The 16,378-nt window shown below is 44.9% G+C and overlaps 1 protein-coding gene across 1 annotated transcript in view; it reads left to right on the top strand.

Annotated features, from left to right (window-relative positions):
- The first annotated feature begins 4,667 nt into the window (after window positions 1-4,667).
- The window catches only part of LOC146868573 (ficolin-2-like), a 134,266-nt gene continuing 122,555 nt past the window's right edge, over window positions 4,668-16,378 (top strand). Inside the window, exon 1 of the mRNA XM_085611394.1 lies at window positions 4,668-4,824. Within this exon, the coding sequence (XP_085467520.1) occupies window positions 4,746-4,824 (79 nt within the window). The 5' untranslated portion in view covers window positions 4,668-4,745. The remainder of the gene's footprint in view (window positions 4,825-16,378) is intronic.

Genomic DNA, 16,378 nt, shown 5'->3' with positions numbered 1-16,378 from the left:
ATGGAAAGAAAATCCACAACATGGACTTAAGGAACATTTCAAATCTCCCAAAAAGGCTACTATTAGTAATCCTCTTAGTCCCTTGAAGCAACTGTGCTTAGCCTGCTCCCTAAAAGGCAATGGAAGAGATATGTGAACATGTCATGCCATAATACAATGTGACCAACTGTGCCGAATCCCTTACCTTCCATATTGAGAGTGACCTCAACTTCAATGCATACAATGCTCCCAAAAACCATGGCCAACTGACATCATGTATCACTGATTCACAGAGTGATCCAATAGAAGAGTTGGGACGTCATTTATAGTTTGGCTGATGGTCCGTTAACCCATACCCTCAAGGGGACTTTGGCCTCCACTACCCCGCTGAAGAACCGCACGCCAAAGTCAAGATCCTCACCTATGTGTGTGCTCAAGTATGAAGGTTAAATATAATGAGCATCAAATCTCTGATGTAATTATATCAAGGTAGGATTTGAAACCAAAGGATGTCTTTGCAATCACACATTCACACAGCAAAGAACCCTCTCTATCTCTACCAGCATTTAATGTCTTCTTTAAGTGCCAGGAGGGTGGCTTGCTGACAGAAGAGGTGGACACGTTAATTGATCAGAGGTGCTCACATCCACTTTGTTTGATGCTTTCTTTACACGTATTTCCCATTGGCACTTTTCGGAATCTTTCATGCGCATGAAGTTTAGAAAGGAATTTACGTACATCCCGAGGGCAATATTCACATGTCTGATCCAAAAACAAGCGCGAAAGGAACGGAGGTGCACACCTAAATTATTGCCTAACTGTATAGTCTGAAATCTACTTCTTTTTGCTTAGCTACTGGTGCTACATTGCTGCACTTGCTGTCATGCCAAGTGCCTAGTCAAACGCAATAAAATACTAGCAAGAAAACTTGCTGGCACCGTGCACTGTTCACTGTGTTTCAATACAACCCTACTAGTTACACAGTGTTCTAAATAAATAAATCAAGGGATACTCAGAATTAATTAATTCATGAAATCTCTTATTTTCAATCTCTGTTGTAACCAAATTATAAATGAAACCATGGATATTTATCCATCATGATAACCCTAAATATCAACAGTGTTCACATGGTTTACAATTTGTTTATCATAAACAGTACATAGCAAAAAGGTAATTATTTATTCCATGTAATTCTTCTGAAAGCCCGATGCATTTCGGGACTGTGTCGTCCCTTCCTCAGGGGCCAACCTATAAAGAAAAATAAAAGTTTGCTTACTCAATGATGCATTCACAAATTATAAAGCCAACCACATATATGAGTTACATTACCCACATTGACTGCTGATCAAACATATTCATATTGCGGTCACTGATGACCCTGTGAATAGTGAGTCATACTGTGTCATACTGTGTCTATTATTTTTGAAATGTAAAAGTGGAGTTAATAACACACTGTGTACACCCAACGTGGAATACAGCTAACAAACCAAATCATGCCACATAAATACCTCCAGTAAAAAATGCTGCGCGATGTAGTATGGCTTCAACAAGCAACCTGAATCAAATAAATAAATAAATGGCAAACAACACAAACTCTAATCTTCCGATGTCCCCACCAGTGGGCCTGCCCCAATGGTCTCCATCACTCACCTCCTATGTCTTAATGAACGCCACAGTTCTCCCAAATACGATGTCGATGCTTATACCAAGGTGCTAAAAACACAAACCACAGAAAACTTATTTCCAAAAACAAAACAGACTGCAGGTGGATCACATAATCGATGATATTAACGCAAGTGTCACTCGAGTGATCTATCAAAGTGTCAGGCCAGCCTCACTGTAACAAAAGGTATCAGCCCCATCAGCTCAATCACTGTGGCCCAGATTTACAAAACTCTCACACAACTCAACGCAGCACCCAAAGTAGGGGGGAGAGGGACAGAGGAGGACAGAGCTATACCTACAGAAATATGGCACTCTCCTCCTCTCGCCCAAGTGCCGGAGCACAATCAGGCTGCTGGGTGCCAAGCACACACCGTTGCGCCATAGTGCAAGGGTGTGTGTCTATTACAGGTCTTGTACAGGAAGGGTACCCTTCCACTACAAAATACTATGCTAAGACTAACTTTAAAAGTTTGCCACGTTGAATGTGTGCTGTACAGTACAGCACACATGCAAAGTGGGAAGCGTTCTGAGAAATGAAAGCATTTCTCATTTTTAACGCTAACTTCAAAGCGGTGTTATTTTTATGCGAAAACCCTATCTAGTATGGTTAGTAGATAGGGTTTTGCACCAAAAGACATGGGTGGTTGCATGGGAATGCCCATGCACTATCCATGGAAGGACCTTTGACACAGAGTAATGCAAAGCAGGGCTCTGCACTGCTTTACATTACTTTAAGGAAACTTTGTACCGCAAGACAAGTTTTGCACTTGAAATTACATTAATGAAAAAGCATATTGCGCAGGTGTGCGTCATTTTTTTTATTCAAATCCAGCAATTTCTTCAGGGCCTCCACTGTCCCTAAATTGGATTTTAGAATGGCACAGTCATTCCCCAAGAACATTTCAGTATACACTTATGTAGGAGCCATCACAGAATAATGTCGACACTTAGGGTTTGGCGTAATCACCTTTTCCTTTTTTTAAATCTAACTCCAAATAGTTTTCAATAGGTTTGGAGGTTCTTCCTTCTCAGCCTCAGTATACTTTATGTTGTCTTTTAATCCACGAGACCCTAATTCTCCTCTGGGAACCTTGGTTATTCATGCACCGTTACAGGGTGCATGTATATCTTGGTCTATAACAGTCTCGCTTTTAAATGTAGCTGATTTGCTGTGCTTTTACTTCATCCTTTTTCGAAACCTATCTACTAGCAGTGTTCTCTACTGTAATGGGTCTGCATTGACAGGTTAAAATTTACCTTTCAACTCCAGCCAGAGGTTTCCACGCTATGCACCTTTCACATTGTACTATGTTTTTAAGGCATTTAAGACTTCCCAAGTGGATGCCATCATCCTAGCTTAGGCCCAGTAACCTGTCTCCCAATCCTGGATACACTACTTCCTTTACCTCGGATCATTCTCTCATAGAATCTCCATGACAACTTCATGTAACCTGTAGCACTAGTTCCATCAGGAACGCAACCTCTTTCCTAGAAATCGTGGGGGTCTAAATTCAATCAGAAAAGATCAGTAATCAGCCTAATCTAGTCTCCCCCCTCCTTTATCCAAATGGCTCCCCTAACAATGTGTCTGCATTGGATGGGGCCTTGTTACTTATGTGGGGAATTATATTCTGAGTGCAGCTCACTCGTCTCAGAGAGTCTGGGAGTACCTTTAGTCCAACCGTCACTTTTAGAAAGATAGTCATAAATGTATTTAGCCAACACTGCATCAGGTGCTATGATACACTGTGGCCTAAAAGGAGTCACCCATCCCTCATTCACACTCTCAACCATCTGTCCTGCGGGCTGCCACTCAACATCTAGTGAATAAGAACACATGGTAACCAAAGCATCTATCAAGAAGATCCTGGAAATCCACCTAGACGTATACACTTGTAAAAGTCCCCTCACAGCAATGGTCATCCCAGTCTCAAGGACTGGCACTGCGAGTTTGGGCCTGAACTGGGAGGCAAGGTACTCTCCCATGCTGATTATGTGAGGTGCCCTAAGTAGCATGTGAAAGCAGGAATGACCCTAGGCTATGTTTCTGATGACTTTTTTATCATCACCACCTCCTTCTGACAGGAATGCCCTGTCCTTTCCTTTCACCTCCTCCTTTAGACTTCAAACTCCACCACCACTCTCTTCAGAGAGAGAGAGAAAGAAAGAGAGAGGGACAGAGAGAGGGGGGAGAGAGTGAGAGGGAGAGACAGAGAGAAAAGTAACTTGTGATAAGGAATCACATGAGCTTTTCCAAGTGGCACGATCACTTGACCATTTGCTGTCCTTGTAAAGGGGCTTTATTTCTTAACACTCTCGGCCACAGGCAGCCATCAACCCACACCAAACTATACAATAATCTAAATGCCCATATCAGATGGAACCTGCACCAAGCCATACCTAATTTGACTTCTATCTAAACATCAAGTTTATCACATCAACCAGCACTTGTACAACTCCAAAATATAAAGTGCCAGCTTATCCTAAAGGTAAGTAGATGTGGAGTTAGGAATAGTAAATCTATACTTACTAATATATGCTTACCTTGATAAGTTGGTCATCGACATTCTAGAGTCAATATAGGTGCATATAGATTTTATTTGCATCTATATTTTTCCATACAACTGCATAAGTAAACCATACAGTGGCTACACCCATGTTCCTGAGGTTCTCATTCTGTCTGATGATGTACATATGGTCCTGCAAGGAGGCTTTAACTCTATCAAGGGTCACTACCATGCACAGATCCAACCTTTGGCCACGTATTTTTTAAGTGTCTGGCGCTGTGAGGTACTCTTATCACAAGCACAGTTGTTGCTTTGCAACGTTATTGATCAAAGTTGCAGAGCCAGCAAGAAAGTGGTAGCAAAGGTAGAATTTTGCAGTAAACCTGCCACAGAGATCAATTAAATGTGAGCAAGATAAGGGATAAGAATGAAGAATTAGTCATTATAGACTAAGAGCCAAGAGATAGGTGCACACAATCATTGGACTTTAAGTAGCTTTTACTGTATAAATTCACACCCAGAGGTTTGGGTGGAGAAGAAAAGACCTTACGTGGGAGACTGACCAGACCGTTGGGGAGATCCACAGTAACAGTGATGCACCTCCCACCTTCAAACATGCTTGTAGTCTGGTGGATGGCAGCAGTGGTTTGCATTGCTGCGGACACATGCCCGGGTGAGTTTCAACATGACTAATTGTCCTTTAACCCAATTATTCTTAATTTATCCTGTCTTGTAATACATAATATGTCCAATGTATGTTTAATAATGTATATTTATCTGAAAATAGTTACACCCACCTGAAGGCATTCTTACCAGTATGGAAATTCAGTCTTCATAGTCTGAGAAAATAACACTCTTTCTCCAAGATAATCACTCCATAATAGTTAGTATATTAATTTTATTTCATTAAGGTACCAGTCATCCAATCCAAACCATTGAATTATGGTTTTAAATAGGGAAATGTAATTTTATTCATGTCATTTGCCATTTGTATGCAATTAAGATGTTTGTAAGCACATGTTGCTTTTACTTAACCGCCCTGAAGAAGCAACTGTGTTGCGAAACACGTGTTGGCTGTGTTGCTCATGCTTATATTCAAATGACGAATGTTACTCTGACCACGTTTTGTATTTGAAGACTGGTATCTGAATGAAATAAAAGTCAGCTACTGATTATTAGGGAGTGGTTAGCTTGAAGAATGAGTGTTTTTCTCAGAATATTAAAACTGAATTTTCATATGGACTAAACATCGGTTGGTGACTGGTGATCCGCGAATGTTAGCGCCGGGACAATCCTACAGCCATCTTTGATTATTTCTGTATTCTTACCTATAGCCACCTACTCACAAACCCTGTCTCCAGAGCTGACGGCCACGGTATCTGCCAACTTACTATCCAAGACACTAAACAAAGGAATCAAACAAAATATCATGTATTGCTTGAAAAAGGGCCAGTCTCAGTGTTAGCAGAAAAAAAAGTGCAGCGTATGGACCTGATACATCAATTTTGCATGCCATCAGCTCACCGATCAGTCAAGTAAACCTAAAAAACATAAAAGACTAAGATTAACATAGAGGTTTATGGATTTAATATCTATCCATTTTAGCTCATTTATAAATTATTTGGGAGAGGTGTAGAGCTGGTAGATGTTTGTTGAATAAATATTGTTCAAGCAACAGCTTGAGCTTGCCGCTCAGGTTTTTCTCTCTCTGGAGTTTCTTCTGTTTTTTTTCTTTTCTTTATCTTCTCTCAGTTCTGTGTGTTATTGTACACATGGTATATTAATGTTTGAATACTTCGGATAAAGTACCCTCTGCTGTACATTTTATAGAGGAGTTTCATGGCAATATATAGGAACGAGGCAGAATGACAGCAAATGTTTTCTAAACTGATATGAGAATCTCACTAGCAGCATTTATGTGTTATGAAAGAGACGTTTTTGTGAACACATACCCTTGCTGAGTACGGGTTTATGTATGGTGTTTGTTTCTTATATACAGATAATTTAGGGATCACCCCAGAAGGCATATAGAACACATTGCTCCACAAGGATGATTTTAGAACAACCGAGTTTAAATCCCTGTTTTCCTTCTTGATCAAATTGCTCATCCTTAGCAAATTGCTAATTCTTTCATTACTTCCAGTCCTTTAAACTCCAAATTTTAGCAAGGGCTTAAAAATAAATTAACCATTACTTCTGGGCATTGTCTAAAATAAAAACTGTACATTTACTGCTTTTCTCACCCATGGACTTTGATTGTTGATTAACCTTTCAAAGATTTGATTTCAAGCTTTGAGTTCTACATAAATGTGTGGCACACCTTAGATTTTGTGTTTTACTGGCATCATTGATTTGCCCCACTTCCCTTTTATCTAATTGGTCAGCAGTCTCGGTTACACTCGGTACTTCAGAGCTCGGATGCAGACAGTGAGCGGCATTTAATATGCAAAGTAATGTCATTGTATGGAGTCCATTAGCATATTGTGGCATATCTTCCCTCATTTAAATATTCTAAGAAAACTTGTTAGAAGATACATCTTCAAACAATGGAACACAATCAGGTGTAAACTTCAGGATGCTTTTACATAGTTTATGATGCATATTAAATTAAAGACTACACTATAGGCTTTCTTTGGAAGAACACACACAGACGGCACACTTCTTGTCAGATGGTAAGCAAAGGTCTCAATTTCCATGTGGCCAGAGAAAGCAATTGCTTGTCAGTGGTGCATGTCCTCAGACAGATGGCCTTTCACTTTTTAATTTTTCATTTCATACTTTATTTTATCCTGTTGGACTTGGCCCATCTTGCAGGGTCATCCCAAAACTTTTTGCCTTCCCCCTAGGCTTTTTGCTGTAATGGCGTTGGTGGGTTCAGGATTCTGGACACTTTAGCGCTGGTTAGCAGTGCAAAGAGTGTGTGTTGTCGGCCTCACATAGGCTTAAATTAGGAACCCCCATGGTAGAGAATATATATGCCATGTTTTGTATGTGTCTGGAATGCAAATGTTAAATGCTGCGCAATGGTGTACGCAGGGTTCTTTGCAATGCTTTAGAAATGTCACTTTTAGAAGTCACCGTTTCTGTCTGCTTTGTGCCTGCCTGCCTGAAGTGGGTTGCAGGACTAGTGATCGAAGTGACCAAGGCTGACTCCGCCCCCTGGGGTGTGTCCGTCTCACACACCCCCAGCTTTTGGAGGGAAGCATGGCAGACAGGGTGCTCTTCACATCCCCCGAAACCAGTTGGGACCGGTTTCCCCAGAGAGCCTTCTAGAAGGTTCTGGCCCTTTCTGGTAGGTGGGGTGAGGAGTGCATATATAGAGGAGCTGAGACTCCATGTGGGGGGAGGGTGCATGGACTTTGAGTGAGAGGGGACACTCTGCCAGGAGGTACCGCCGCAAGGGCCTGTGTGCTGGCCCTTGTACCCATCTATACCCCTCTGTTGTCCACAGGGCCAGTGAAAGCCCTTTACTGGAGTGAAGACTGCTATGCCAGGAGGAGTGCCACATTATGGGGGTTGACTGTTCCTAGGAACTGCTGCCCTGTACTGATGAGTGCCCACTGCCTGCTGATCTTGCCCAGCATTGCCTGTCTGCTCTCCTGCCCTAGCACCTCATGCGTGCTATCGGTTGTTGGCCTGCACTCCAAGGAGGTGAGGAGCGCGGGCACTACTTCCTTGTCTGGGACTCTGGAACTGTGAGCCACCCAGCGCCTCGTGAGCGTTGCCTCCAGCGCCTTCCCAGGAGAAGAAGGTGCGTGGGTCCCGCAGCACTTGCTGCCAGGGAGAGCGGTTTATCTTAGAAGTACAGCAGGGACCTGCCCTGCGTTTGTGGTCCTTCGCGAGTGCTCACCCCGCGTTATTGCGCCTTTGGCCTATTTGAAGTAAGCGGGAGCCCACCCCGTGTTTGTGTCGCAATTGCCTGCTTTAAAACCAGCGGGAGCCCACCTCGCGTTTCTGCAGCTGAGCGCACCGCACTTTTGCTGATTTAAAAATAGCGGGAGCCCACCCCGCAGCTGTTGTGCCAATTTGGCGGGAGCCTACCCCGCACTTTGAAGTTGCCAGGGATCACCTCCACAACCTGGGTTGCGCAGAAGAAGAGAGCCGCCACGCTGTCCACGGTGACCCTGAAGCCGAAGTCTGGTTGTGGGCGGGGCCTTGGGAGGCCGTCCGGAGCCTCGCGGGCTCCCTAGCAAAGTCCAGATCCCCAGGATGGGGCCTGGGTGAAGTCAGGAGAGGAACCTGGGATGAGGCGGGAGCCTACCCCACCTCGTGTGAAGCCGCCGGTGAGAGGAGCAGCGAGGGCGGGACTCCTAGGACCAGAGAGAGCCCCGCAGTGTCAGAGGCCTTCAGGAGAGGACGGCGGAGAGGGGCCCGAGGGACATTGTCGGTGCTTGCCCCCGCCACATTGAAGTCCCCGCATGCTGTCTGTCAGTGCCCGGAGCTAACCGCACGGAGCCCAGCGAGCCGGTGAGTGGGGCTCAGGCTTCCCGTGGTTGGGGGGTGTGTCGGGCACATTGCCGGTGCCCGCCCACGGTGCCTGGGTTTTTCGAAACTGCACAGCGGCGCCACTGTTGCGGGCCGCTGCACCATGTTAGGGATAATTTGGCTTAAGAGCCCCAGAGCGGGGCCCCGGAAAGGCCGGTGTCGGACTATTGACTCAGCGGCACCGCAGTAGCGGGCCGCTGCAACGATTGTGGGCATCGTTCATTTGAGAGCCCCAGGCGCAGTGGCGCCGCCAGCTAAACTGTGACGTCGGCGACAGTTATAATGTGCACTGCTTTTTCCTAACGGTTCCCCTGCTGATGGGGGTACATTGTATTTGATGACGCCGATTGCCTTTATGCCCACTGTGACGCATGCTGATAAAATGCGTAATGTGTTTCAGAGCCGAGGGGTTTCCATGCCTACTGTTCTCAGGTCACTGAGAGGCCGCATGCTCACATGTTTCCCCCTAATGCAGGAGGTGATTTAGGCTCATGGTTTATGCCTCGATGCTCACATGTTTAGGTAGACTGTGATTTATGCAAATGGAATTATGCACACAGGTTTCTATGCCTAATGCCAATGTGGTGATGCCTTATGTTCACAGGTTTATGCTACTCTGATTCATGTTGATGCACCTTATGACGCCTGATTCTCATGCTACCCAGATGCCACAGGCGAATGTGTCCATGCCCACTGAGACTTAGGCTGATTTGGTACCTGATGTGTTTACCCTAATGCTTTTACACCTAATGAGGTTTTCATGCCTACTGTTATGCCCAAGGGGTTGTGATGCATAATGTGTTCTTGTTATCCTAAAGATGCATTCAGTCTATACCTGGGCTCATGCATTTATGCTAATAGGGTATGCCTAAAGGGATTCATGCCAATGTACTGAGCGGAGTTCAGTCATTCACTAGCAGGTACGGACTGATTACGTTTATTATTGCATATGGACCTTCATTTATCCTTTGCAACCTGTGTTTTAGCCTACCCGCTCAGCACCACGCTACCCCATTTCTAACATATCCGTAGGTGTTTTTAACTGTTTTAAGCACGGTAAATAACAGGTGCTACTATTGTCGAACGTAATGGTACCCTCTCAACTTCACAAAGCTCAATTGTCCTTGACAAGATTCAAATTAGTGCCCAATAAACCACATCAGATGTCAGCGACCACTGCTTGGCTAGCTGAGCTATCTGCTGGTTTATAATAGAGCACAGAGTGCAAAAGTTAAACTGGAAGAGGGATGGGTGATATGTGCCCTCCAGTAACCCCAGATTAGGAAACTTTGTTATCTACTCGCAACTTTAGTAGTAGCCAGAGTGTGTTGAACTAAAGCATTATAAACATAGGGGTATCACGTGAACTCCAGAATAACAATATGGGCTCAATTATGAGTCAGTAGGAGCGGAAATACCATATGGAATACTACTCTGCTCGGTCACAATTGGCCTCGTATTCCTTCAATCGGATTTTACCAGCTGCGGAGTGCCGCGCCTGCGCGCAGTATCTGTGAAGGCGTATGCTAAACAGATATTAGACACCACGAAAGCCCCTGATTCCATTGAGTGGCCATTCATGTGCATAAAACTACATGGCGCGGAGATGCCCAAATCGATACACCTGTTATTTACTAACCCGGCAGCCTGGGTGCGTATTAATGGTAACATGGCGGAGGTACTGCATATACAGGGGGGCACACGTCGGGGTGCCCACTACCCCTAATGTTATTTTCAATCACCCTCGAGCCCCTAGAGTGCATTATCCACCACCGGCATGCAGCTTCCGCATTGCGGTTCTGGATGCAGCCTATTTGCATATCTCTCATTCCGGATGATGTGGTGTTATACGTCTGTAACCCCACAATCCATTGACCACCGATAATCTGGGAATACTTTGGCTCCAGTTTAAGTATTAATTGGTTGAATTAATTGGAATTCGGTTGTAGTCTCCGTGACCCGTGTACCCAGCCACACCTACCAGCATTTCCTCTGGAGTGGTGCTTGGATCCTGTCAAATATTTCGGGATTTGGATAAATAGGGATCCGGGGGTGATTCTTTGAGAAAATTATGGAAGGGCAATCTCGAAATTGGAGGAACAAATTGCTAGATGGTCCAGACTGCCAGGGTAGATAGAGTGGTGGTCATGAAAATGTGGGTGAGACCCAGATTTCTTTACCTTTTTAATAATATACCTATAGTGTAGCCACAACACTTCTTCAAAACTATTAGATCATACATGATCACACTAGCATGGGCAGGGAAGCAACCTAGGTTCTGCTAGGACATGTTGACACTCCCACATGCACAAGTGGGATTTAGTGCATCAGATTACACCTATATTATCTGTGCACCCAGGCTCAGTTTGCACATTATTGGTATCACCCCCATGCTTGCACACCACATTTGAAGATAGAGACAGATGATGCCCACCCCATTCCACTTAGTGGTATCATGCCACACAGACGCACTGACATCAATAGATCGGAGATTAACGCCATTCATTGCACTAAGAGGGCTTGGAAAGGGCTTGGAAAGGGCTTGGGGCGCGGGCCAATAAAAATCCTTTGTATGCTCCCACGCTTCCCCTGAAGTTTCATCCTGCGATATCAGTCACACACGAGTCTGGAGCACTCACCATGCTTACCAGAGTGCGGTTGAAGACCATGGGAGATGCATATCCGGGAGGGATCCTTGTCACCTTAGCGGACCTGTCACTCAGGCAGCGCCAGACTCCATTCCTGACTTTCATATACTATGGTCTTCGGTTGACGATGAGGGAGCTGTGCCCCTCCTTCCCTGTAGAACCTCCAGCGCTGGGAGTGCTTCAAACTCTACTCACTAGCCCTACATGCCGAAGCCTCATCACAAGATTATACAATGTAGACAGACAGACCATCAGACAGGAATCTGGCTTTTGACAAATGGAGTGCTGTAGGAGACAAGCCACTGGAACTCGAGGATTGGGGTTTCTGTTGCACGCTAACCAGCATGCTCACAGCAAACTATAACGTACGGATCACTAATTTTTTTATTTACAACAAATGCACTATACTCCTGTAAGGTTGTTCAGGTATGGTCTGAGGGCAAATGAGACCTGCATGCGGTGTGGGACATTCAAGGCAGATTACATGCATCAAGCCTTGATTTGCACTCCAATCCTTCACTACTGGGCCCAGGTGGTACATGTCGTATCGAACATGGCAATGGAGCCAGTGAACTGCATCCCCCAGATGTGATTGCAACCTGCTCATCATAAGCTCATAGCAGTGTCATTACTGATGGCAAAACACAGGGTGGCAATGCATTGCAATAAAACATGGGTACCCCAAACTTAAACTGTGGTTTATTGATCTAGTATATTTCAAAGAGGAGCTGGAACTATTTGCCGAGGAACTACCACTGCCCTCGTGCCCTAGAGATATTTGGGGTCCACTCACAGCCTACCTACTGTCAAATTTAGATATGGACTAGTGCGTTGGAAAGTTCCGGTGGTGCTTGTCCAGTAAATGTGGGGTTAGAAAAGTGGTAATGACATCAGGGGTATTCTACTGTAAACGTGATATATTTTGCTGCATGTTCCAATTTGATGGCATTGTCTTTATACTATGTTGTTATATGCTGAAAAACTCAATAAACAACCATTGGCATAGCCAATAGATCTCGCCTTTGGAACCTTATAAATATTTAGTTATGCAGTACAATATCCTTGGTGCAACAACATCAACTGTTGCATGTCTAAACACTTATAAGGTCCCAAAGGCGAGACCTATTGGCTAAGCCAATGTTTGTTACTCATGCAAGCACATTCAAATTCAGGATGTGCAATGTACAAAAAACACTTATGTTTAATTTAATAAAATAAAATATCGCTCCATATATTAAGAATCTAGGCCACATACAAGGGACCGATGATGACTGACAACTCTTAATTCAGCAAAGGCAATTGTCGTCGGGGTGAGGTGCACAAAGGTTTCTAAGATTATGCTTATAAATTATCACTTTTAATAATTACCTCCCAATGCAGTGATATAATCTTATGTGCTAAGGTAAAATACTTCTATGTGTTAAACACACTTGAATTTTTAAAGACATCTTTTGATACTGATGTTTGTTGCATGCTTTACATGTCAACTATTTTTAATGCTTGGCTCGCACACGGGCTCGCAGAACCAAGCCAGACCCTTGGCTCGTTTTTGGTTCTGCCTCTTAACTTGTTAGCTCGCCCACCTCTAGGTATGATAGTAGCATATAACCCTACAGATTCTATGTAGTAAGGTTTCTTCATGCTGCAAGAGGAAAAATTATTATTTTGGTTTAGAAACACTGCACAGTTTAATTTAAGATGATAGTATTGGCATCACTTTTTTACTTTATCAAAAAACAAGAAACGCTACAGAAATCCATAGTGTTAAAAATGCACTGATTTAGTAAGCTTTTAAAAAGGTGTGACATAGCAAACTAGGAAACCCTGGGGACATTACTGTAAAACAAGCACCGCTTGGTTCCTAAGAATTTTTTGGGAAGCACTGTTGGGCGTTGGATGTTTGGGGGTGGGGGAGAGATGGGCGGCGGTTACAGTTGCAACAATCATCTGCAGTCCCTTAACAGAAAGCACATAAGTGTTGCCAGACAAGTGGCGCAATTCCCACATGAACCTTCTCGAACACAGATATATCCTTGGAAGCTCGAGAAGCGGCTTACCGCTGGGGGCATCACACACTACAAAAGTCACTGAATTTTGTAAAGCTCCCACATCAACAATTGGAACCATACAACGTTCCGGTCTGTCCGGCTTAGTTATTAAAAAATGCATACAAGTTCCCTGATTTCAAATACGTAATTTTGAGTTTGTAAACTATAAAACAATACCATGCTGTAGTTCCACAGAAAATCGAGCCGGCAACGACAGAGCATGCCTCCAGTATTTACCAACTTCTTCTGCTTCCACCAAGACCTAGGCTAACCGCATTCCATCTCCAGGAGGATTTTGCTCACAGCTGGAGTCACAACAAACAGAAGAGCCGGTAGACTCACACAAGCGAGGCCTGGGGCACTTTACATTTCAAGTGCTGGAGAGCTTCTTCTCGATAGTACCTTCTAAACCCACTGCAACTTTTTTCTGTGCCGACTGCCTAGAGATCAATTTCATGGTTCTGTGGCCTAGGCTGCGGGGACTGTTATTGTGCAGAAACAAGACTTGCTAAAAAGGGGGAAACACTGGTATCCAATTGGCTTGTTATAGACATCAGTAAGATAAAAAAACAAGCGAGGTGCACGCGCAGTGCAAGGAATGTGTGCTATGCAGCTGGCACCCGACCGTGCTGCTGCTTGCTCCCGAGCTCCCTAGGCCAGGGGAGGGAGAAGGTGGGAAATGCACCAGCCTTTGGCCAATTGCATGCTGTCTTTCTTAGAAAGACGCATGCAAAGGCCAATAGCGTGAAAAAGCACACGCACAAGTGTGTGGTTGGAGTTTGGAGTCCTAACTAGAAGCCGCACAGAGCAGCGCATGCTCGCTGGCTCAGGCGAGACCTACAAATAAAATTAAAAAACACTTAGCAGAATGAGCTACATTGCAGCGTGACCCATTTCCAACTCCTGCCCTACATAAACAATGCCACTGAGGGATTATATAATCTCCCTCTCAACCCTGCACAGGCGACAGTCTCTCATGCCCTTTCCTACCTCTCCCAATACCCTCCCTAACCCCCACCACACTCAGCCCCCTAGCTCTTATTTACCACCTGTAACCAGGTGGTGAATGTGAGCATTAATTCTCTTGAAACACGAAATACTGTGAGGCATTCCACCAGGTAAACCACGGGTGTGGCAGAAATTCCCATTTCATGGGATTTCATTGGTAATTGGAGGAATTGCATGAGGAAACTCTGGTCAGTATGAATAATTCTGGCTGCCTGCACTTTCCTCATGGAATTCTAAATTTACGAGCAACAGCCAAAAAAAGCAGTTAACTAAGGGGCTTATTTAGAAGCCCATTGTGCTGCCGGTGCGTTACTTTTTTTGACGCACTGGCGGCCCAGTGTGCCTGGACATATTTACAAGGCCCTGGGGAGGCATAAGGGAGGCACAACAAGGAGAAATACCATTATTTCTTCTTCTTTTTTCCTTTTTCTTAGAAACAGGACAACACCTCTTGTGAATATTTTTTGTCGAGGAAGGTTTCTTTCACTGCACACAAGTAATCAGCCCTAAAATGCAGACACCCATGCACCATGGTGCAAGGGTTCCTGTGTTGGTGCATTGTAGCCCATCGTGCGCCCGTGCAGGGGAAAAGGACAGGAATGTGCTGTATCCTGTAGATATGGCACATTCCTGCTCTTCACTTTCAGAGCACAGCAGCACAGGAGGAAGACTTGCTGCGCTGCTATGCACCAAAATATTGTAAATGAGGCCATAAGAGTTCACTCCAGCGTGAGGGAGCTTGCTGCAGGGAGATTTGTTTCTGTGCCGAGGGTCCATATTACAAAGCGCACTGTAGCACCTCAAACTACCCCAGTGCAGCCAGAAACGTGCACCTGCCCTGGGTGCAGAGCATTGATGTATGATGGGCCTTTAGTTTGAAACCACTGGAACTCTTTTCGATCTGTATGCAGTAACCAGCCTGCATTTGAAAAGGGGGAGAGAGCTCCCTTGGCAGACGGGTGCAGTGAGTGACTCCGCCCACCTACAAGGTGACGCCTAGGGTGTCCCTGAGACCCACTCCCCCCTCTCCTGACGGGCGTCCCTAGGGGGGCTGCACTATCACCTTCCTTTTTATCTTTTCTTCCTTGCTTCCTTTTCCTGTTTCACATTAACTTGTGTCCCATTGTGTGCCCGTTTTTGTATCCCAGGCTGCTTTTGTATTACAGAAGGACCCTCAGAGGCTTGCATGTCCCCCTCTTTAATATGGATTGCACCAGCACAAGATGTGTACCAGTGCAATGACAAGCGGATGTTTCCTCATGGAACCATTTGCCATTGTGAATTTGTGACCACACCATGTTGCAGATGCTTGAGCAATCACAAAGAAGATATCTGGAGGTGCACTGATTGTGCACCACATAGATGGTGGCATGATCCTTGGGCAGGGGTTGTCGGAGTCCATGAACCCCCAGGCATCACCTTGCAGGCAGGTGCAGTATCACACCAAACCTTGTTCTGGGAGATATCCCTACCGCCTCTTGCAATTGAGGGGTCTTGGTTAGACTTAGGGCCTTGTTTGTAGTTTGGCAGAGTGGGAACACTTTCCTAATTTGTTTGTGCTCGTTCCCTGATAAACTTTTCCCTGCCAGTGTAAAGCTCTGACCCGCACCCCTCACACTAAAGGCTGCTAGGTTGTAGAGAGGGTCATCCTGCCCTATGCGAGGCATGACAGATACAGTCAGGAAAATAAAGTATGACCCCCATGCACAGCAAGAAAACTAACGAGTTGGAAGTTTGTTTCATCTATACAAAAACGTTTGCACGCAGCGAACCTTCAGTCCTATGAATGGAGCTGTCACTGCTTTATTCACAGCCCAGAGATTCCCACCTTGTAAAAAAACAGAGCAGCCGATGATGGAGCGACAGTTGCCTGAAACTCACAGTTACCCCTACATTTTGCTAATGGTTGTAAAGTAATTTTCAGTACCATGTCTGGCTTTGTAGAAATGTTCCTTCACCCAGTCATTGCAGTTCATGGTGCACGTCTGACCTCATAGAAAGGGTTTGCACATAGCCTGTGAACCTTCCACATCTTGGG

Source organism: Triturus cristatus, chromosome 1_2 (assembly GCF_964204655.1).
Source record: "Triturus cristatus chromosome 1_2, aTriCri1.1, whole genome shotgun sequence".
Taxonomy (NCBI): Eukaryota; Metazoa; Chordata; class Amphibia; order Caudata; family Salamandridae; genus Triturus; species Triturus cristatus.
The sequence above is the reverse complement of the archived record's forward strand: the minus strand, read 5'-3'. Positions and strand labels throughout refer to the sequence as shown.